A 24,582-nucleotide genomic window follows, 5' to 3' on the forward strand; every position below is an offset into this window, starting at 1 on the left:
AGCAGTGGAGGCCAGATCATTGGAGGCGTTTAAGGAAGAGATAGACATATATCTAAATAGTTGGGGTATCAGGGGATATGGGGATAAGGCCGGAAATTGGGGTTAGAATAGTGTTTTTTTTGCACCTGCCCCCCCCCCCACAATTTCTCATTTCTTTTTCTTTTTTCCCTTTTCCTTGGAGCAGACTCGATGGGCTGAATGGCCTACTTCTGCTCCCTTGTCTTGTGTGATCTTGTATGTGGAGGGATTGTTTTTGCTTGGTAAAGATGAGCTGGTTGGGACCAGGGATTTGGAAACCCTCAAAATGGCAGAGGCGTTAGATGTATCATGGATGGGGGATTGGACGTGGGGGAGGGGGGTGGTGGGTGGGAAGGATGGAGTAAAGATAGGAAGAAATACGATTGGTACAGAAAGGGAGAAATATTTTGGAGGAGTTAGAGACATAGGGCAAGGAAGTGATAAAATTGCAGCAGGCACTTGGAGGACATAGGCTGGGCCCAAGATGAGACTGTAGTCCTTGGAGGTCTTCTGAAGGACGTGAACAAACTGGAGGTGGGATAACCACATATTGCAGAGGTTAACAGTTTGGTGAGCCGAGATGATGCACCTCTGTTGCTTTTGTCCAACTACCTGTGCTGGAAAACCAGTTCTCTTTTCAGTGCTACAACCTTCATTTCCCTTTAGCTGCTGTGTTTCCAGAGACCTGGAAACTCAACTACCCCATGCCTAACCTAGAGCAGAGAAAAAGTCTGAGACCACGGGCTCATTCAGCTGTGGGTTTTAAATGAGGAAGTCACCTCCTGGGATTTTGTGACTTGGTCTATCCGGATTAAAACACAGAGACGGGTAGATGGATACAGATTAAGTTCCAGTTTGAGAACTTCTACATTTTTATTTTCCAAAAGCATTTGTCTCAGGTACAGATAAAGAATATATTTCATGTTCTATGGAAAGTTAGAGGGAATCCACAGTTTGAAACTTGTCCAGTTAACATTTGTGTTTGCACTAAGTATCCTTAAAACAAGTATCGGTGAAGAATCAAAGAAAGAACAATCACCCCCTTCACTTAATGTAACTAATTCTTTTCTGGTTTCATAACCACATATAAATCTTCATAAACTGAGTAATTTTTTTACTCTAAAGTAGCAATATACTTCATAAATTGGCAATTCAAACAATGGGGTTATTCCAGAAATGGTTAGCCTTAGCATTGTCCAGCTTGTCCACAGCATACCTCTCTTAAACTGCATTAACAATCCAATTTAATTTGTTCCAGAGATGGTTTTCCACCCCATTTTTAGCCTTCTTGGGTTGGAATGCCACTGTATCCAAGGGGGAAGGCAAGAAGGCAAATAGCTTTCTCAGGGTTCTGCAATGGGTGCATGACAGTAACATTGATTGTCTTTATAAGTGTGTCACTACTTCATCAGGGAGCAATAGGATCACTACTTGGAAGTTGCCTGAAGACTGCTTTGGACTTGAAAAAGTAACTGAGGGAAAGATTTCTGTGCATATCTTACCCATCCCACTACATCAAGAGGGACATGACTGAATCAATACATTTCCTTGAGTTTCATTAAGTAATGCTATTTGCAAATTATATGCAATGTAAGAAATAAATTCAGGCTTCTGCTGCATTGTAAACATCATTGCCATGGTGTCACCAAAGGATATAAGGGGAAAATTCCATGTTGGTATTTATGTTCCATCTGAGCCTCTTCCCTTCATCTATTATCCTTCTCCCCCATATCTCCTCATATGATTATCCAGCTTTCCCTGAGTGATTCCAGTATTGATTCTCTGGCACAACTTCCCACTTCCTTGCACTCCAAATAAGTATCCTTTTCTCTGCTTTATGTTTCACAGCCAGCCTGCTATCCCTGTGTTGCAGTGCCCTGACTCATGTGCATTGGCATTCATCAATCATCGACATGGAATCTTTTTGAACGTCCTTTGGAAACTGAAATAAAAGGCAGATATTGTGTATAGAGTCATAGAGTTGTACAGCACAAAAACAGGCCATTTGGCCTACCCCATTCATGCCAACCTTATCACTGATCTATACTAATCCCATTTGCCCACATTAGGTCCATATCCTTCAATGTACTGCCTATTTAAGTGCTTGTCTAAATGCCTTTTAAATGTAGTGATTGAATCTAATTCCACCTCCTCCTCAGGCAGCACATTCCAGATGTCACCACTCTGTGTAAATTCCTTTCAGATCCCCTTTAAAACTCCTTCATCTCTTCTCACTTTAAACCTATGCCCTTGTGTTTTCGATAACCATCAATGGGAAAAAGACTGACTATCTACGCTTCTTAAAATTTTAAATACCTCTATCAGGTTACCTCTCAGTCTCCTTTGCTCAAGGGAAAACAAGTCCAGACTATCCAACCTCTCCCCTTAATTTAAGTTCTCCAATCTAGGCAACATCCTGGTGAATCTCCTCTGCACTCTCACCAGTACAACCATATCCTTCCTTTACTGGTGACCAGAACTGCACACAATACCCCCAAACGTAATTTGGAAAGTTTCAAAGATAACCTCCCAACTTTTATATTCTATGTCTTAACCTATGAAGGCAAACATGCCAGATGCCTTCTTCACCACCCTATCTACCTGTGTTGCTACTTTCAAGGAACTATGGACTTGAACCCTAAAGTCCCTTGGTTCACCAACTTTCCTTAGTACCCCATTATTCACTGTGTATGTCCTACACCTATTTGACTTCACAAAATGCATCACCTCGTACTTGTCAGAATCAAATCCCCTTGCCTTTGTCACATTAATGGCCAAACGATCCATTTTGCTTAAATGGAAGGATCCAATACCCCCTACTACTTTTCAATGGTTCTCTCAAACTATATCATGTTTAAACTTGGAAAAAATTAGGAGTGGTACTGTTGATCCTTCGCTTAAATTCGAAGATATTTGGAGTCCATTTATTCAATACTTTCACACGATATAGATCCCTTTTCAATAACTTTTCAATTTAGAGGAACAGAGTTGACGACATAATATTGCTCTGTTTCTATTGAGAAATTTCAGTCCAGTTTTTTTTTCTTTTTTTTGTCTTTTTTTGAAATTTTTTTTTAGTTTGGTTTGTTATATTATTTACAATTTTTTATTGATTTGGGAATTTTTTTTCTTTTCTTTTATATACACAATAAATCTTTTTCTTTCCTTTCTTTTATATTATATTCATCTACTAAGAGATCATGAGACCTAAAGATTTTTTTATATATTTTATTATTCTTTATGATTATATATGCCATGATTGTTCTCTTGATCTCTTTGTATTACATGTACAATCATCGATGTTATATATTAATCTGCGTTAATTTGGAAACTAATAAAAAGATTGAAAAAGAAAAAAAAACAAATCCCATCTGTCAATGCTCCGCCCAACTTTCCAAATGACCTCTGTCCTGCTGTAGCCATAGACAAGCTTCCTCCCTCTCCACAATATCACCAATTTTTGTGTCAACTGGAAGCTTGCTCATCGTACTTCCTACATTCACATCCAAGTTTTTAATATAATTTCATCACCGACAACAAAGCTCCCAGCACCAATCCCTGTACTTACATCACTTGTCACAGATTTCCAATCTGAAAAGCATCCTTCCACCACCACTTTCTGCTTTCTATAACCAAGCCAATTTTGGATCCATTTAGCCAGCTCACCTTGGATCCCATGTGCCTTAACCTTCTGGTTCAGCCTACCATGTGAGACCTTGTCAAATGCCCGATGAGTCCATCCAGACAACATCTATTACCCTGCCTTCAGGAATCTTCTTAGTTACCTCCTCAAAAAACTCAAGTTGTCTATTTGTTAAAACCATTGTCTACTCTCCCTGTTACCCTTTCAAACAGCTCAGTGAGCTTAATTAGTGTTATGTTTGTTCTTCATCACGAGACAAACTTGGCGCGGGTTTAACATCTGAACATTTATTGAAAACAACAAAACAACAGACTGCACAGACTTACAACACCAGGCTGGCTGGCTTTTCCCGCTCTCCAGCCACTTCCTGTTTCCCCCATGTGACCTCTTGTATTGCCTACTGGGAACTGTAGTTCTTTATTATCACTACATAACACCACATAATAACACAATTAGGTCATTTTTAAAGACATATTCGGCATATGTAATCGTGTATCCAAAAGAACTTCACCATAACTTCACAGACTTTTGATAGAATTTGACATAAAACACTTTAGTTCACAATGAAGGAGTACAACATCAGAAAATCCTTGATAGCACCAACAAAAACTGTGCAAAGTCTTTACATCATCACTGTAGCTTCAGTATAAGGGTGCAAAGGTGGCTTGTTGTCACCATGCCTTTTCAACCTCTGCCTCAAATCACGTAATATGCTTTAAAGAGTTTCACAGGAACTGTATCACTTGTGAGTGGAAGATCAGCATCATGTACTTTGTCAATGACATTGATCCTGACAGCAGGGATACCTGAAGGGTTTCAAGGACTTACAGAAGTGCTCTTCAAAACCACAAAGAGCTATGGAATGGAAATAAGTGCTAATAAAAGTAAAGAGATATCAATCCAGCCTCTTGGATTACCAATACCAATGAAGGCCTGCAATGGATAACTGGAAATCATAGCAATGCTAAGTATCTGGGCTCCATCATTACAGAAGACTTGACATCTGAAATGAAGGTCATGACAAAACTAAACATTGTCACCAGCCAATGAACAAAGCTAATCAAAATTTAGGCAGGCATCAGTATTTCAGCAGAGATAAAGTTATATTCACTTTGTGCTGTGGTCATGAGTACTGTGCTTTGAGGCACAAAAAAAGAATTCAGGTACTTGAAATATGCTGCTTTAAGGTGCTGCTATATGTCTCATACACTGAGCATCACACCATGAACTGTGATGTTTTGTCGAAGGTTGTGCTGCAAAGGAAGCTGCAATGATTTGGACACATCACAGGAAGGCCAGGATCCCATACCATAATCTGGGGAAATGTAAAGGGGAAAGAACTTTGTAACACAGTAAAACCTCACTTTGTTAAATAGCATCACCGTAGTAGGAACAACAGGAATATGAACAGGAGCAAACTTACTCTGCCATTTAATAAGGTATGGCTAATGTATTTGGCCTCAGTTTCTTGCTGATCTCCACATATGGTAACCAACTCAATTTTTCAAATGTTATTGATTTAATTTTTTTTAAGTGACCAGAAACTCAACTGGTGTGAGGTGTAGGGGGAGGGAGGGTTGGGTTGGGGGGTGGGGGTGGTATGCAACTGGAGCAGTCAGCACCTAACCTACTAAATGATAAACATAGGGACCATTTGGTGTGAAGCTGGAGTATAGCCTGAGGGATGGATTCTTGTCCCAAGGTGAGTCATTTGGTTGTTCAGGCTGAGTGCAGACTTCAAAGAGCTGTATATAAAATTCCACACAGTGAGATGTTTCGGTGTTACAAAGACTAATGTCTTTGTTATGGAATTGCTTGTTTGTGTGAAGTCTAATTTCAAAGTGGAAATATTGTTCCAGTGCTCAGTTTGGAGCTAATATTACACGACAGGCCATTCTAAAATATAAGTTCTCAAAACAATGTCACATACAGGTTTTACTTGTCACTTTTTAAAGATATCATTTTTCCCAGTGGCAAGGTCTGATATGAGAATATTTAATGTATTTTGAGAGAATATGTTGAACAATAAAGGCTTATTATATTTAATATTTTAAATAAATAGATATTTAGAATCTGATAATGGGGCAAAGATGCCAGGCTTAATGTTCATTACATGCTTAAGTTTCTAGGTAAACTTTCTAAATAGAAATTTAAGATTTAAAATTAAGTTTATTTTCTGAAAGGATTCTATTTGTTTCAACATTACCATACATGAAATGTTAACTGCACCATACATAGAATACAATATCCATTGCTGAAGCTATGGTTCTTTAACTGCACATCTCAAATTATTCAGATTAATCTTTCTCATTCTATTTTTCCACTTTAGCTCAAGCGTTTACGTGAAGCAGAAAGTCAGTACAAGCCTCTCTTGGACAAAAAGAAACGCCTCAGTAGGAAGAATGAAGAAATGAGCCATGCCTTACGACGTATGGAAAATAAGCTCAAATTCCTCACACAAGAAAACATAAGAATGGTAAGCTTTCATTACAGAAACACCTTTCTTAATCATATGGCAATTATTCTGTAATCTTTTTTGTCAGTTGAAGGAATTATAAATCCTCAAACCTCAATTGCCAGAATCGTTCAATGCATAGTAATTTTACTCTAGGTTTAATTTGTTTTATCACGGTCAGTAATGCTAAACACCAAGTATAACCAAAGTGATCAACACTGCCGGGGATAATTATGAGAGGTTGGTTAGCAGGCGTACAGAATGCACTTCAATATTTATTTTCTATCATTTAAAAAATGGTGATAGTAACAAGAAATGTTACAGAGCCAATAATTACATAATCCAACTATTCTTTACTTACAGTGAGCATTTTCAGTTTTCGTTTTTATATGATTGATAGAATATCTCCAGCTGTCTAGTCCGCACTTCTTTTTCCTTGTCAGCTTGTGTTCCACAATGACTTCTCTATCTGCATCAGCTGTAGTCACCTCACCTTAAAGAGGTGAAGTTTGCCCTTAAGTCGTAAAACAGAAAATGCTGGAAATACTCAGCAGGCAAGGTTACGTGGTTAGTTGATAACTTTTCAATGGAGCTGGAAAAAATTAGAGATTGTACAAGGCTTAAGTGGCAGAGAAAGGGGAAGAAGCTGGAGAGAACAAAAGAGAAGGTCAAGGATAGGCTGGAGGGCAGAAGAAATTGAATCTCAAAAGTGGCAGTGGATCTGGCTAAAAGAGGTTGGCAAAGTCTAGTGACTGATGGAAGATATGTCTGGAACAGGAGGCAATGGATAAATCATTGTTGTTAGAAGTACCAGAACATAATAATTAAGTTAATTGCAGGCAGCACAGATGTAGAACAAAAAGCAGAATGCTGGAAGAACTCAGCATGTCAATCAGCATCTGTTGAGATATAACAAACACTGTGACGCTTCAGGAGCAACAGACAAGCATTATCGTCAAATGCTCATTGTAGGGGGCAATTCAAGGATATCCGAAGAGCCCATTCTCCTCTCTCATGTTCCTGCATTCTGTCTTTATGGAGAAAACGTTAGTGATATGGACATGAATCTTGTACCATAGTTTCAGAGGGAAAGAATTATAGCCCACCTGCATTGATGATGAATCTTCCCTTAACTGATAACCAAGCGCCAATTCCAAAGTGGTTGTGACAGGGCTGCAAATAGTTTCAGAGACAGTAAAAATGCTTTTAAACCAATATTGTTCAATCAGAAATATTTTTTATCTTCAGTATTACCATAACAATTCAGCTTAGCTGAGCTATATTTTCTGAGTCAAAAGCAAAATTTGACACTAATGAATATGTGGAAATAAGATACATGTAGTTGCCTGGAAATTCATCTTCAGTCAGTAAAGCTAAGCGAACACATATTGTCAACTGCATCTTGTACTCTGCTTCCAGTATTTGCTATCATTTGCATCAACCTACAGTTGCTGTTACCACTCAAGGATCTTTCTCTGCATTTCCCTTCCCTTTGTAATAAAAATTAAGTCGGGGGGGGGGGGGGGGGGGTTGGTATTTTTTGCCCAAAGGATGCAAAGATGCTGTGCTAAAAAGGCACTCCTGTTAAAATCTGGATTCAGCATATGCTTACACAGTATAATTTTTTTCACAAAATACTCACAATGCAAGCTCCAAGGCTGACTGCATGCTCCATGAAGTCCATGAGGTTTTTCCCGACATACAAACAGACAGGGACGCACACACATGCACTGTGGCGTCAAAGATTTGTAATGCACACGTGGATGGCACTTACATGATTTTCATTCATGTGTGCATGACACATAGATGTTGCAGGCCACTTGTGCAACCTCATGGGCCCTGCTCTAGCAGGGGACTTGGAGGAGCAGTTTCGATGCTGTGAAGTCTAATGTTAGGAACCTGCTTCATGTAGGTCCTCTTTAAGTTTAAAACAAAACTCATATCTACTTCCCCTCAGGCTTCGAGCACACTTCTTCTTCGCTGATGCAGGCTATAAAACTGCATTCCTTTGGTTTTACTTGTGAATTTGTTTTGGCTCCACCCACAGTTACTTGATGCCAATGCATGTGTTTATGTACAAGGTGTTGACAGACTCGGAAATCTGCACCTCAGAGCCATCTAGTGCCCAGAGGCTGAAGTTCATTATAACTGCTGATCCAGCAAAATTGAATGAGGTTTATGATGTAGCCATTAGCACGGGCAAATGTTAACCATAAAAGTTGCAAAAACATGTAAAGTGTGTGGAAAGTAAATGCACGAATATACAAGATTATAAAACAATATTTTGGAATAGAGACAATATACACAACTTGTAACTGACATGTACCATATGTGATTATAGCATGTGAACCTGAATGTCACAAATATCAGATGGGATTGCATGAAGTGTAACTATTTCACTGCGCTGTGTGTATTGTCTCTCAAATGTTAAAAAAAAGTTTTCCCATCAATAACATTGCTAATTGTTGTATATTATTTTTCTTTGCAATGATTGGTTGTTTATCAATTATCTTGTGAAATTTTACATTGTTTGGCTTTTAGATTCATAGGAGACTTACAAAATCATATCTGATGCTTCTCTTACTCTGTGGAACCTTAGCAGATTTTGAGAAGAAATACATTTTATAATTATTCTAATTTACATCCCCATCATCCCCTGTAATGTATTTTCATTCATCAAACCTGAGAAAAGTTAGAGAATACTTTGAACTATAATGAAGAATTTTTTTCTATAATTGGGCCATAGGGAAATTTATTTAGCATAATTTATTAAAGCTCACTAACAGGTATTTTTTCTAAGTTTCATAATGATTAAATTTGTCATTTTCTTTGTTTTAATGGGCTTTAAGGAGAAGGTGTGTCTTTGACCTTGTTTCTTCTGTTCTGCAAATAATGTAAAATCTACCAGCTAAATGTTATTGATGATATGCAATTTGTATAATCTAGCAATATGCAAAATACATACTATTTTCAGATCTCCTGAGAAAAGGAATTGCACAATTGTAGCAGTGTTCCAGTATATCAGGAGTGAAGAAAGTTTGATTTTGTGCTGAAAATTAACTTCAGTCATAGAGTCATAGAGTTATACAGCATGGAAACAGGCCCTTCGGCCTAACTCGTCCATGCTGATTGTGTTGCCCAGCGAGTTAGTCCCACCTGCTCACGTTTGGCCCAAAGCCCTCCAAACCCCTCCTATGTAGTACTTATACAGATGGCTTTTAAATGTTGCTAATGTGCCCTTCTCAACCACTATTTCTGGCAGTTCATTCCAAATACACACCACCTTTTGCATGAAGAAGCTGCCCCTGATGTCCTTTTGAAATCTCTCGCCTCTCTGATCTTAAACCTGCACCCTCTTGTGTTTAGCACCCCCTCCCAGGGAAAAAGACAATGTGCTTTCACGCTGTCTATGCCCCCCATGATCTTATATACCTCTATCAGGTCACCCCTCAATCTCCTACGTTCCAGGGAATAAAGTCCTAGTCTATGCAACCTCTCCTTGTAACTCAGGCCCCCAAGTCTAGGCAACATCCTGGTAAATCTTTTCTGCACTCTTTCTAGTTTAATAACATCTTTCCTATAATAGGGTGACCAAAACTGTACACAATACTCTGTGCGACCTCACCAACGTCTTACATAACTGCATCGTAACTTTCCAGCTCCTATACGCAATGCCCTGATTGATGGAGGCCAGGATGCCAAATGCCTTCTTCACCATCCTATCTGCAGGTGATGCCACTTTCAGTGAGCTATGTACTTGCACTCCAAGGTCCCTCTGTTCCATAACACTCCCCAGGGCCGTACCATTCACAGTATAAGTACTACCCTGGTGTGATCTCCCAAATTGCGATACCTCACATTTATCTGAATGGAAATGTATTTGCCAATCCTCAGCCCACATACCTAGCTTATCAAAATCCCCCTGTAATTTTTCATAACCTTCTACACTATCTACAAGCCACCTATAAATTGATGTTTATTTATTTACAGTAGTCCACCAATCTAGTGCATATACTGACAACACCACTAACTTGGTGCTAATTGACCAGCTTGCATTGCCTTTTTAATCAGAGCAATTGAACAAGAGTGGTAGAGGCGGGTACAATTTCAATGTGTAAAGGACATTTAGACAGGTACATGGATAGGAAAGGTTTGGAGGGATTTGGCCATACACAGGCAAATGGGACTAGCTTGGATAGACAAATTACTTCGCACGGATGAGTTGGGCCAAAGGGCCTGTTTCTGCACTGTATAACTCTATTAGAGACCAAGCTGATTGGAATTAGTTCAAACCAAGATATGAATATTCAATCAGTGCCCCTCCCATCCTCCATAACATATGCAGAGGAATGGCCATTTGTCCATTCATGATAAGCTATGGGCAAATGGGCATTTTCATTTGCCCTGCAACTATTTAAACATTTTACAGAACAGGAGGACACAGATGAATTTATCAACATTTAGATAGCAGGCATGATCAGGTAAACTCCAGTCTCCCTTTATTCTAGTCTATGACTATTTATTTCTAGATTTATTGCCAATCCAACCCCTCACCATCAGCTCATTAGACCTTCAAGTCTGAAAACACAACATTTAGAACATCTGAATATATGACTCAGCAATTTAGCCCCTCAAACCCGTTCCTCCATTAGACCGAGTTTATACCTAAACTCCGGCATTCCTACCTAGCTATGGTAACTGGTCATCCCTTCAATTATTAAATACTGTATCTATCTTCTCTGTCCTAAAAATATTCAAAAAGTCTGCTTCCACCATCCTTTGAGGTAGAGGGTTCCAAAAACTCATGACCCTCAAGAGAAAAAAAATTCCCTCATTTCCTTATTTTTAAACACCAATTGTGATTGTTTTTAAAATATTAAGTGTCACGCTATTACAAAGCCAGCAATTGGAGTTCAATTTCCGCCGCTGTCTGCAAAGAGTTTGTACGTTCTCCCCGTGACTGCGTAGGTTTCCTCTGGGTGATCCGGTTTCCTCCCACATTCCAAAGACTTATGGGTTTGTAGGTTAACATGGGTGTAATTGGGCAGCGTGGGCTCAATGGGCCAGAAGGGCCTGTTACCGTGCTGTATAAATAAAGTTTAAAGTTTAAAAAGCAACTATGAAAATGATAGATGTTTCATAAAATTAACCATTGGGGGATGTTGTCACAGACAACTGTCAAAACTGTCATGTTATAATAGACAATCACTGATAGGCTATTGCATATTCCAGTGTCTACTTACAAAAGTGATGAATATCCATACTGAAACACCTGCACAGCATTTGTAACATTTAAGGATATACTCACTGTAGCACACTGATGTAGAAGCTTGTGCATTTTGAATTATTTTCCATCCATTCATTTCAGAAGAAGGATGAGCATGGAGGTTTGTTCCCTGAAGGACTCTCTTGCGGGGCCATCTTTATCGTCAAGGAGGACTTTGTGCCCCGTTTGGTCCGAGCATAACAAAAGATTCCATACCTTTGCTAAACCTTCCTGTTGTTTTTGAGAGTCCCATCAGTCATTAGTGCAGAAAAATTCCACTGTTAATGAACAGATAAAAATTCTGATCTTCTAGAGGGCAGGTGGCTCCTTGAGTGTGTAGCCGAGAAAGGTTTGTGACTAACTCAAACAAAGCCCTGGGATCTTATCTGATGGGGCAAATGAACACACTCCATTGACTCACTTGGCTAAAACATACCCTGATTGTTTTGCAAAGCTGCCCATTTAACTGCCTTTATTAATCCTTGGGGCTATCTTCCATATTGATGCCTTGCTGTTTCACAGAGTTTCAGTAACTCCTGGGAAAAACAAATAGTCCTAACAGAGAAAGATGCTTCTTTTAACCCTTTAGTTACATGCAGCCATTGGTAGCTGTAGCAACAGGGAAATCATTGATTACTATCAATAAAATGATCCCTTTTAGGACCAGTTTTGAGTCTACACCCGCATTGAGGAGCTCAAGGCATAGCTTGTCAAACTTCTCTGGAGTAAGCTTGTTCAAAATTTTTCATTTTACCACAGAGCTACTAAAAAACATTAGGATAGATAAGTCCCTGGGATTGGATAGGATATACCCCAGGGTACTAAGGGAAACAAGGGAAGAGATTGCTGGAGCATTAACAATGATCTTTGAGTCCTCTCTGGCCACAAGAGTGGTACCAGAATAGCAAATGTTGGAGGATAGCAAATGTTGTTCCATTGTTCAAGAAAGGTAGAAGGGATAATCCTGGGAATTATAGACCAGTTAGTCTTACATCAGTGGTGGGCAAGCTATTGGAGAGGATTCTTAGGGACAAGATTTATGAGCATTTGGAGACACAAAGTCTCATAAGGGATAGTCAACATGGCTTTGTGAAGGGCAGGTCGTGCCTTACGAGCCTAATAGAGTTCTTCAAGGAAGTGACAAGACAGGTTGATGAAGGTAGTACAGTGGATGAGGTACATATGGATTTTAGCAAGACATTTGACAAGGTTCCCCGTGGTAGGCTCATTCTGAAGGTCATGAGGTATGGGATCCATGGAAAATTGGCTATGTGGATTTGAAATTGGCTTGCCCACAGAAGACAGGGTGTGGTTGTAGAAGGGGAGTATTCAAACTGGAGGTCGGTGACTAGTGGTACTCTGCAGGGATCTGTTCTGGGACCCCTGCTCTTTGTGATTTTTATAAATGACTTGGATGAAGAAGTGGAAAGGTGGGTTGGTAAGTCTGCAGATGACACAAAGGTTGGTGGTGTAGTAGATAGTGCAGAAGTTTGTCATAGGTTACAATGAGATATTGACAGGATGAAGAGCTGGGCAGAGAAGTGGCAGATGGAGTTCAATTCAGAGAAGTGTGAAGTGATACACTTTGGAAGATCCAACTTGAAGGCAGAGTACATGGTTAATGACAGGATTCTTAGCAGTGTGGAGGAACAGAGACATCTTGGGATTCTAGTTCATAGATCCCTCAAAGTTGCCGTACAAGTTGATAGGGTGCTTAAGAAGGTGTATAGTGTGCTGGCCTTCATTAGCCAGGGGATTGAGTTCAAGAGCAGAGAGGTAATGTTGCAGCTCTATAAGATCCTGGTTATACCACATCTGGAATATTGTGTTCATTTCTGGTTGCCACATTATAGGAAGGATGTGGAAGCTTTGGAGAGGGTGCAGAGGAGATTTACAAGGATGCTGCCTGGATTGCAGAGCATGTCTTATGAGGAGAGGCTGAACAAGTTAGGGTTTTTCTCCTTGGAGAGACAGAGGATGAGAGGAGACTTGATAGATGTATCTCAGATTATGAGAGGCATAGAGAGAGTGGACAGCCAGCATCTTTTCCCCAGGGTGGCAATGGCCAATACTAGAGGTCACCCATTTAGGGTACATGGAGGAGAGTTCAGGGCAGATGTCAGAGGTAGGTTTTTTACACACAGAGCGGTGGGTGCCTGGAATGCACTGCCGGGGGTGGTGGTGGGTGCTGATATGATAGGGTCATTTAAGAGACTCTTTGATAGGCACACATGGATGAAAGAAAAATAGAGGGTTATGTGAGGTGAAGTAGAGAAGGGGATAGATAGAATGTAGATCAGGTTATATAGGTTGGCACAACATCGTGGGCCGAAGGGCTCATATTGTGCTGTTCTATGTTCTATGTTTTACCTTCATCTCCGAACATGACCAAGGTTATGAACAATCTGGTTTCACATTGGCAAGGACTTAGCTTGAGGAAGTGGCTCAGGAACAGGGAAGCATTTTTAACCCAACAGCTTTATTTTAAATGCTTCATTTATGAAATATTTCAAAGCATTTCTCTTGCACTTTCTAAACTGTTCAACTGAAACCTGAGGTGAACTGTGGCAACCTTGACATTTCTGGAAGTCTGGTTCAAACCCAAAACAAATCTTCAGAGGCTGATTTAATTGGTAACCTTGTGAAGGATTGTCAGCCTTACTACAGTTCTCTAAGGTTGTACAAAGGGCATTGTAACATCGGAATAGGTCATCAGCTTGAAGCCCATGGGTCTTGCTTGTTTTGGATGACACTGAATCCATCAGCATTGATTTGTTGCCCTGTCTTGCTAAGCGGGTTTGCCAAATTCCATAATTAGTTGTAGAATTTGTAAGATGTTGAGCTTTCCAGCAAAAATGAGCAGAGCTTGCCTGCCCTAGATTCTGTTCCACAATGATATTAGTATTAAGCCATGTCTCTGTCTCCTCAAGGGGTCTAAATTAACCTAATTATATCAAATACTCATGAATGAGAGCTTTGAAAACTATTCAACAACTTTTTCAATTATTGACACACCAATATTCCAAGGGGACATTAAAGAGTGGACAACTTTCTGTTATGCAGCTCAGATACCGAATTCATTTCTTTTCCTGGAGGAAGACATTACTTTTTCTTTTGAAATCATATTAGTTGGGTTCCTTTAGGTAAGCTAACTAAACATTTTATTTCAGTAAAAGAATGCTTTCTGCACTTCAGTGCTCCAGACGAGCACAGGGGAGAGATGCATCTTTGGTTACAGCAGGTTTGCTGCCTTACTTCCTAAGTAGTAAATCATTACATAGGTCCTGATGCAGAGCTTCAACCTGACACATCAACGATTCGTTTCTCTTCACAGATGCTGCTCGGCCTGCTGAATTCTTTCAGCAGATTGTTTGTTGCTTCAGTACATAGGTCTCATGCTCTGCTGAACAATCTTACTGGACAATCCTATGGAACTCTTATGTTAAAATAACTGCAGTATTTATGACACTTCCTATGGTATTTGCCAATAACATCATTAAGTGGTACACTTGTTTGCATTTCCACTCTTACATTATTCATTGACTTTTCCTATACAACTATGCTTGAATATTTTCTCAGTCTTCAGACAGCTGCATCTGCTCTAGTGATACTGCATAATCCTCATTGTTCGCATATGTCAGCAACTCCTGCATGAGTGGCTTGGTAAATGGTGGTCGATCTGTTTTCCTTCAGGTTATTTGCCAGTTCAGGTTCCTTCATATTATAAGATCTTCCCTGGCCTTTGACCATGCGCTCTTGCCTGACTGTGACAATCTCTGGCTTCTTCTGGTAGTCTCCCTGATTGTTGATAATCTCCTTAGGCGCTGTTGGTGGAGGCTTGAAAGTTGGAATCCTTCCTGCTGGTGGATGATGCTCTGGCATGCACGATTAAGAGAGAAAGTTAGTTGAAGCATGATCATCACAAGGGCAGCACCAGCTGATTGTTGTCCCAATCTGCCTACCTCTGGTGGGTGTTCAGTCCAAATTCAGCACTTGACAAAAGAGTGGAGGCCGATGAGAAAATCAGAAAGTGAGTAAGGCCAAGTGAAGTTAAGCAAGTAAAAGTAATTGGAATGAGAGAAAAGAAAAGTGAAGGGGTGAAGTAGCAAAGGAAGAGTAATTTGATAAAGGATGAGTTTTGGAGGCAATATTAAGCTACACAGGTGGCAAGATTGTACTCAAGGTTGAAGAGGACCAAAAGACCAGTAGATTGTAGTGCAATGTCATAGGGATAAAATGGACATTAGGAATAATATAAGTGGGGGAAAGATAAGGGAGCCATTGTCACAAAACCAACCTGTACTCCTCTCCATACCCCTGAGTCATTCACAACAGTACCTCCACCATTAGCATCCCACATCCTAATGGTAAAAGTCAGGAACAAGATAGGAGAAAAGGAAGAAAGAATTACAAAGTAAGATGACAATTAATGAAGCAAAGTGTGATGCACAGACAACCAGAACAATAAATCTGAAAAACAGAGGGCCAGAAAAGACAGAAAACAACCAGGAATATGGAGATTTCAGAGGCATGCAAAAGGCTGATCAGATTCTGTGACTTAATCTCAACAATATCACAGTATATTCACTCATTTATCTGTTTAACAAAATAGTTTCCCAATTTCAAATGCATTAATTCCCTGAGGAAACTTCAAATCCTGTCTTTAGCAGATAACTCTCCACCCCATCCCCCACCCCACCATAAATTTATATGTGTATTTAACTACAGTCACATTTTTAAAATATAATTGCTTAAGTTCTATGAATTAGCTGTTATAAACAGTAGTTGTGTGAAATTTGCTTGTCATATTCATGCATGAATTTGGTCTTACAAATTTGCATATATTTTTCACAAGAAGAATTCATCTCATTAAATTGGCTCATTGAAAACCAATTAGAATAAAAGCCAAGTAAAATCTCCAAGGAAAACACATTGGAATGATACAAGCAAAGTCTTTGTGCAAAATGAAATTCTCATCAAAGCCAACTAAAATTTTTGGAAAAGGTTGAATCAACGAATATCCAGGAAAATAGTAACAGTTGGCTAATTTTAATAACGTGGATCAGATTGTGAGTACAACCCAGGCAGGAAGGCATTGCAAAATATGGATTATTTCACATATCTATTCACTGAATAGCATAGGTCTATACAGGATATATGGAACAGGAGTAGATCATTCAACTCAACCAATTCATGCCATCCTTTTAGGCTCCTCTCAAGCTTCCTCCCATCTTTCTTCATCTAAATTTTGTAGCCCAACCCTCAGTTCCCTTTTTCTTCATATGCTTGTCTAGTCTCCTCATAACTTCAGCTATACAATTCTCTACAACCAGTCCCTGTGACAACGATTTCTACGTTCCCACCACTCCTTCAGTTAAGAAGTTTCTTCTGAATTCCCTATTGGATTTCTTGGTAAATGCCTTATATTGATGGCTTCAAGCCATGCTCTTCCCCACTGGTGGAAACATTCTCTCTGTATCCACTCCATCAAAAGCTTTTATCATTTTAAGGAAATCTATAAAGTTACACTCAGCCTTCTTTTCTCAAGAGTAAGGAGTACCAGTCTGGCCATCCTTTCCTGATACATGTACCTTCACATCTCTGGTATAATCCTTGTAAATCGTCTCTGCACTCTCTCCAGTGCCTCCATATCCTTCTTATTATATGGCAATCAGAACTGTAGGCAGTATTCCAAGTATGATGTGAAAATAGTTCAACACTTGTTGAGTATACCTTACCTATTTTTAATTCTATTCCTCTATCAGAATCAGAATCAGAGTTAGGTTTATTATCACTGACATATGTTGTGAAATGTGTTGTTTTGCAGCAGCAGTACAGTGCAAAACATAGACATAAAAATTACTATAAGGTACAAAAATAAATAAAATGGTGCAAAAGGGGAATAAATCCTGGTACTTGGTTTGCTTTCTTTATGGCCTTACCAACCTGTGGTGAAAAAATGTGTTTACTAACATATTTGTACTCCAAATCCCTTTGTTCCTCCACTCCATCTCAAACTTGGGCCTTCCAAGTAATAATTGGCCTTCCTGTTCTTACCAAAGTGTAGCATCTCACTGTTAACTGCAAAGAAACTTAATTTCTTATTATTTGCCTGTTATCATTTGTTGCAATGCTTTTCAGTATTGACCAACGAACACCCATATGCTCCCCCACTCCCAACTTTGTATCATTTGGAAATTTAGAAATTGTGTTTTTAATTCCAAAGTCTAAATCAGTGGTCTCAGCACTGATCCTTTTGGAGTTCTACGATCCACCATTCCCGCCATCTCTCTGATGTTACCTTTGGAATTATCTTGTTAATCTCTTAATAATGCTGTTTCTATTCCCAATATTTATTTTTTCTTTGATGTGTCTGTAAAATGTTTTACAACTGAGCTTTATGTTTTTGATAACTTAATCTCACTATTTTTTGCCTTCCTAATTGTTTTCATGACTTATCTGCCATCTATGTATGCCTTTCTCTAAATGTATACTCTCAATTTTTCCCTTATGTCTTTAGTCGTGAAGTTTCCTGAATATCTAGTATATTCTTTGTTCTAAGCAGAATGGATTTTCCTGCACACTCTTGAATATTGTTTTAAACATTTTCCATTGTTGTTCTACATCATTGTTTGCCAACATTGTTGCCCATTTTATCTTCTTGAGTTCTGTTCTCAGACCTACTGAATTAGCCTTTTTCTACTCAATTAACCAAGCTTTCATTGCCTTTATGCTGTTCTCTGTTATCATCATCTGAAAACATACTGACCATAATAAAATATTCCTTTAATTTTACTTCTTATCTGCCCTGGTTCATTCCCCCTTATAATAACAAATCCTCCTTTGTTGGAGACACAAGAGATTCTGCAGATGCTGGAATCTGGAGCAACACACACAAAATGCTGGAGGAACTCAGCCGGTCAGGCAGCATCTACAGAGAGAAATAAACAGTCAACGACCTCGACCAGAAATGTCAACTGTTTATTTCTTTCTATGGATGCTGCCTGACCTGCTGAGTTCCTCCAGCAAATTTTGTGTGTGCTCCTCCTTTGTTGGGTGTTTTACATATTGGATTAATAAGGAACATTGTATACATTGCAGGGACTCCATTCACTATCCCCTTTACCTACCTCTTTGTTCTAATTAATATTGAGGTTTGTTGAAATCCATCATTATTATGGATCTCCCTAATTTGTCTGCACATATTAGCTCTCCCATTTCTAGGTGATCTGTGGACTATGTCTATTGATGAGATTTATTCTTTATTATCTTTTTTATCTCAATTCATATGGATTCTACTTCTGTTTTCCTCAAAGCTGTGAATCTTTCTCTACTATCATTATGCTCTCCCTAATAAGTATCGTAATTCCCCTTCCCTTTCTTCCTTTGCATCTTTTCTAGATATGTTAAACCCCGCAATATTTAATTCCTAGGTCTGATTTCACTGTAGATCTGTCTCTGTAATCCCTACTCGATCTGGTTTCTCCCATTACATGATTTCTCCATCTCCTCTACTTTATTATGCACACCATGTGTGTTGCTGAACAGACAGTTTAACTAATTTTAAATAAGATTTCCTCTAACTTAATGCTTAACTATGTTGTTAGACTCTGATACCACACCTCTATTTGATCCCTTGCCAAATATATCCTCTCTTACATTATGAGAAAGAAAATATCCCAGCAAATCCCAGACCCATAACTCTCGTTTTCTTTTCCAATAAAATTAATGGACTGAAAATCATAGGCTTCGATTCTACAATTTAACAATACAATCCTCCTGAGAGCACTGAACTCTGGTGAAAATGGCATTTCATAGAACATCTGTTTAAATTGAAGTGATTGAGTACTTTGAAACCATAGCTTTTAGGTAAGCATTGTCCATAATTCAGCACAGACTGGCACTGGATGGATAAATTCACTCAATCTATGAAGGTCATGAAAGAAGAAAAAGCAAAGTTAGTTATATGCATTTGGTAATGCTCATTTGAATCTGACTGAGATATATTGAGGAGAAATTCCTTTGCACATAGCATCGTTATAAATACATTAAGAAAGTGTGTATTTACATGTTCACTCCAGATAGCAACTAGACCAATTATTACCTGTTGCTAAGGTAACAAAACAACTTTAAATCCATGACCCATCTAATAAGAGTCAGCTTGATGCTAATATCAGACAGCACAGTGGGAGAGGAAGGCATAGATAAATATATTATTACAATTACACAGGTTCAGAAATGAAGTAACAAGGAACATATTGTCTTTTTTAGGTGCTGTGGGCCTATGCTTGAGATGTTCAAATCCTCTGTAATGATATCCTGCCTTTGCATATAGTTCATTCTCTGCCTCTTTCAAGATAAACTCACAAGAAGAAATTATCAGTGGTGCATTCCCAATTATTTAATTTCCTAAATATACTCAATTGTCATTTTCTTATCTATTTTGATTTGCAGTTAAGATCCTTTTGAATTTCATTTGCCATTAACATTTGGAACTTAACGAATGGCTTAAATGCTATGGTTGCTTCAATGCTTTCTTACTGAGCCCTTGAAATGCCACTTGTTTATTTTCACAGAACATTCTTGTTTCTGTTGATGTCTTCAAAATCCGCATGTCTACAATTCATTTAGAGCTACAGAGAACGGTGGAACTTGGAAAGTATCAACATTTCAGGGAGAGGCCCACAGCACATAAAAAAGACGATATGTTCATTGTTACTTCACTTGTTTCTGAACCTGTGTAATTGTAATAATATATTTATCTATACTTTCCTCTCCTGCTGTGCTGTACAGATTCCCCCTTAGAAAAATGCATAGTTTTTAGAAAACTCTGCTTTTGCATGACATCACTGTAGCATTTTCAACTTATTCTGCAATCTTTTGGCTCAGGATTATGATTTATTATTCTTTAGAGTGAGGTAAATGCCATGTCAAGTAGGTTGAAAACATGCAGAATGATTACTTTTTACTGATTTTTTTTCCAAATGCACTTAAATTTTGGTCTTACTTTTTCATTCTCCATGCAGAAAGAGAGGGTGGGAACCATGCGCCGACCGAGCTCCCTGAATGACCTGGACCAGAGTCACGAAGAGAAAGAAATTGAATTTCTTCGGATGCAAGTTATTGAACAGCAAAACGTCATTGATGATCTCAGCAAAGTAACATTTTTATTATTTAAAACACAACAACCTTGTTGTACTCTTTAAGGATTCTTGTCATTCAGTTTGTTTTCTTTACATAGATACGTATTTTTCAAAAAGTAATAAATTGCCAGGTACTTGCTGCCCTGGTAGTACCAATAACCTGATCCACATTACTTATAGCAGCAGCACATTTTTACTCATTTGTTGGGATACCTTTTGATTTAAGCTTTCCTAAGGATCTTAATTGGTTTTAGTATTTTATTCTGAGTATAAGGCACCTACCCAGAATCAAACATTTCTGATTACAAAAAATGATCCCTTTTAATGATTAGCAGTAGGACATTCAAACCAGGTGATCTCAGATTTAGATGCCAATTTATTGCAGAGTTTTCCAATCTCAAGCAACATAGCATTGATTATACTGTAATGTTCTGTGTCCAAAAGTAAAATACAGTAGCTGATAGAAATCCCAATATCCCACATCTCTGAGTTAGAATGGAGGGAAAAAAACAACCAGTTACCATGCAATAACTTTCATTGGAAGTTGTGCACGTTTGGATGTTGGAAAGGGATAAAATCAGGCTGCATTATGATGTTACTCCACATCACCAACTAGGATGTCTTTTTATACTTATACCTTTATAGATCTCAGATCTCCTTCTCTTCTAAAGCAGTCCCAAAGGGTCAAACCAAAGTGTGACTTCCACCCACATTCCATGGGTTCCCATATTTCATGGTGACCACACAGCCTGCCTGGGTGGAGCAGAAGTGAATGATAGGGAGGCAGATAGATTGTTTGGGAAATTCTCCATTATTTTAACTTAGCCCCTATTTGCTCCCATAGAGAGCCAATGTGGTCAGTGGCTTCCCAGATGCCTCTTCCCCATTCTGAGCACTCACAGACTAGGGACTCCCATGTTGACGCGGATGTAACATAATTTTCATGGAAGGTTTAAATAACCTTGAAGGGTTTTCTGTGACCTTCTTGTTCTAATGGAATAGAGTACCTGTGCAAATAGAGCTGGCCAAAGCTATTCTAGAGATAATGGTCTTTGAGAGAATGTTGATAATGGTTTGCTTACCCTAGCAATGGATTTGGAGGACTTTATGGTGATAGCATTGGTAGTACACTTCTGGCACATTGAAGCGTGCATTGAAGGTATGCATTGTCTCCAAAGCATTTGGAGGGTGGGGATCACTGCTACCCAGTAAACCATGAGAATTCCTGGTTTGAAGTCTTGAGCATTGGACAATCTTTTCCTTAACCAGCCAAAGGTTGTGCTGGCACGTTGAAGGTGGTGGTGAGTTTTGTCATTGATGTCTGCCATTATTGAAGGTGGCTTCTGAGAAATAAGAAGTGACCCATGTTTTCCAAGGTCTTATTGAGGGGTAGTGTTATGCTGCAGGAGACTGGTCAGTAGCAGACCTTTGCCAATGGATGTTAAGTGCAAGGTCCTTCTCTCATTTGTTCTGTGAATAACCCTGGAGTAGAGGTGGCAAAAGTAGAACAGTTCTAATTCATCTTGTAGATTAGATCTGGTGGGAAGAACTGTTTGGGAAGTGAGTTATAAATTATGATGAGGAAGGATCGTCACCCTGTTTGTAATTGGTTTGGGTCTATGGTGACTCGTTGATAAGAATCACAGCTTGTAGGCAAATTTAAGAAGGTTGTTTCACAATTTGACAGAGTTGAAGGCTTTTATAAAGCCAAAATGAATGTATACAGTGGTTGCTATTGGTCCCTACATTCTTCATGTAGTCGTCACACAATGAAGACGATGTCCATTGTATCACTAAGCAATTCAGGGAGCAGTTCTTCAGTCTCTGGAGGAGATGATTGAGGAGGATCCTTACAATGACCTTCCTTATAGCAGACAGCCGGAAGCGATCTCTATTTTTAATGAATCAGACTTGTCTCCTTGAAGATACTCACAATTATGATATCTTCGTGGTCACCTGGCGTGCTCTTGCCTTTAATGATGAGGGAGATGAGGCTGTAAATTTGTACCAGAAGTTCACTTCTACCACATTTTAAACATAAGCAGGGATCCCATTTATGATTCTGCTCAGTTTCAATTGTCAGGATGCCAGTTATTCCAGATACATCAAACACAGGAGATCTCAGCACCTTTCTGCCCTGATCTCAATAATACAGCTCCCAGAGACACAGGACAGAGGAAACCCTACTCATTACAAAATGGTGAAATTAGTCTGAACACACAGACTATGCTTTAGGTAGATGATCCATTTTTAGGATAGATTGAAGAATTCTGTGTATTATTTCCTTATCTGATAGACCAAAGGACTAAAGAACAGGAGTCAGGACAACATAGAAAGACATAAGGGGCTTAATGAAATATATTCCAGGGTGTTATGGGAAACAAGGGAAGAGATTCCTGTGGCTCTGACAGAGATGTTTGCATCATCTTTAGCCATGGGTGAGGTGGCAGAAGACTGAAAGGTAGCTAATGTCCTTCCCATATTCAAGAAGAGTGGTGGGGTAAGCAGGAAACTACAGGCCAGTGAGCCTTACATTAGTAGTTGGGAAACTGCTGGAAAAGATTTTAGGGATAGGATTTGTGATCACCTGGAAAGGCAGGGACTGATTAGGGGGAGTCAGCATGGTTCTGTGCATGGGAAATGGTGCATAGCAAATCTGACTGAATTTTTTAAGGAGGTTTCAAAGAAAAGTGATGAAGACAAGGCAGTAGACGTGGTATACATAGACTTTAGTGATGCCTTTGACAAGGCAAGCTGGTCCATAAAGTTTGGGCACATGGGATCCAAGGCGCTTTTGCAAACTGGATGCAAAATTGACTAAGTGATAGGCGGCAGAGGGTAATGGTGGTGGGTTGTTTTCTGACTGGAAGCCTGTAACCAGTGGTTTACCACAGGGGTCAATGCTGGGTCCTTTGTTGTTTGTCACATATATAAATAACTTTAAGTTGAGAGGCGAAAGATTTAAAGGAGATCTTAGGGGCAAGAGATGGGTATATGGAACAAGCAGCCAGAGGAGGTGGTAGAGGCAGGTATAACCACAATGTTTAAAAAGCATTTGGACAGTACATGGATAGGTAAAGAATAAAGGGATATGGGCCAAATGCAGGATAATGGGATTATCATCATCTTAGTTGGTATGAACAAATCAGACCTGTTTCCATGCTATACAACTCAATGCCTCTATGACTCTAAAATTACAACGTTACATTATTTCCATGTTATATTATTTACATTTCAAAAATTAATATGAGTTTTCAGGAAGTCTGTTCTGATATAAGTTTACAGCAAAAGATTACTCAACAAAATGAAATAATCTCCTCTCTCCTTAAATGACCATTTATGTCATTAAAGGTAAAGCATTTCAAATTGCACACTTTTTACCTGTTATATCCTAAATTCCCTTTTTAATGTAATTCACAACCCTTGACATATGTCCTTGGATCAGCTAAACACACTTGTCTGCCAAGATTCAAGTCAGCATATCTTTAAAATGGAAGTTTTGTAACAACAGTATCATCAGGAAATGCTGACCTGACACATAAGCAAGGTAAATTATGACTTACTATTTATCAACTCTTGCCACAGAGATGAAATATTTTAAGTGTTGGCTCTTGATAAATGAAGCCATGGTTGTACCAAAGGGAAAAAAACTAAAACTATAAGAAAGAAAGCTGTAAAAATATAATGTTGACCTAACTTTCCAACTTTTGTTTAGCTTTCACTGACATTTTTTGATTCTGACCTGCAATATTTATTTTTGTCAGGCATTGGAGACAGCTGGCTATGTCAAGAGTGTCATAGTAAGTAGCACAAATCAACGTTTTTAGCTTGAATGAGTTAATTGCCAATGACATTCACGATCACAATCTCTCTGGTTTGACCTTGCACCTTATTGTCAACCTGCAATGCACTTCCCTGTAGCTGTGACACTTTACTCTGTATTCTGTTATTGTTTTTACCCTGTATTATCTCAATGCACTTTATACTACCTCAATGCACTGCGTCATGAATTGACTTGTACGAACTGTATGCAAGACAAGTTTTTCACTGTATCTCG

At 38.9% G+C, this 24,582-nt stretch overlaps 1 protein-coding gene across 15 annotated transcripts in view; it reads left to right on the plus strand.

Annotated features, from left to right (window-relative positions):
• The window catches only part of jakmip3 (Janus kinase and microtubule interacting protein 3), a 118,409-nt gene that overhangs the window by 70,063 nt on the left and 23,764 nt on the right, over positions 1 to 24,582 (plus strand). For all 15 annotated transcript variants that reach the window (XM_052027299.1, XM_052027301.1, XM_052027302.1 and 12 more), the window contains 3 exons: positions 5,991 to 6,137; positions 20,409 to 20,540; positions 24,290 to 24,325. In XM_052027299.1, coding sequence (XP_051883259.1) covers positions 5,991 to 6,137; positions 20,409 to 20,540; positions 24,290 to 24,325 — 315 coding nt within the window. The remainder of the gene's footprint in view (positions 1 to 5,990; positions 6,138 to 20,408; positions 20,541 to 24,289; positions 24,326 to 24,582) is intronic.

This window comes from Pristis pectinata, chromosome 12, assembly GCF_009764475.1.
Source record: "Pristis pectinata isolate sPriPec2 chromosome 12, sPriPec2.1.pri, whole genome shotgun sequence".
Lineage (NCBI taxonomy): Eukaryota > Metazoa > Chordata > Chondrichthyes > Rhinopristiformes > Pristidae > Pristis > Pristis pectinata.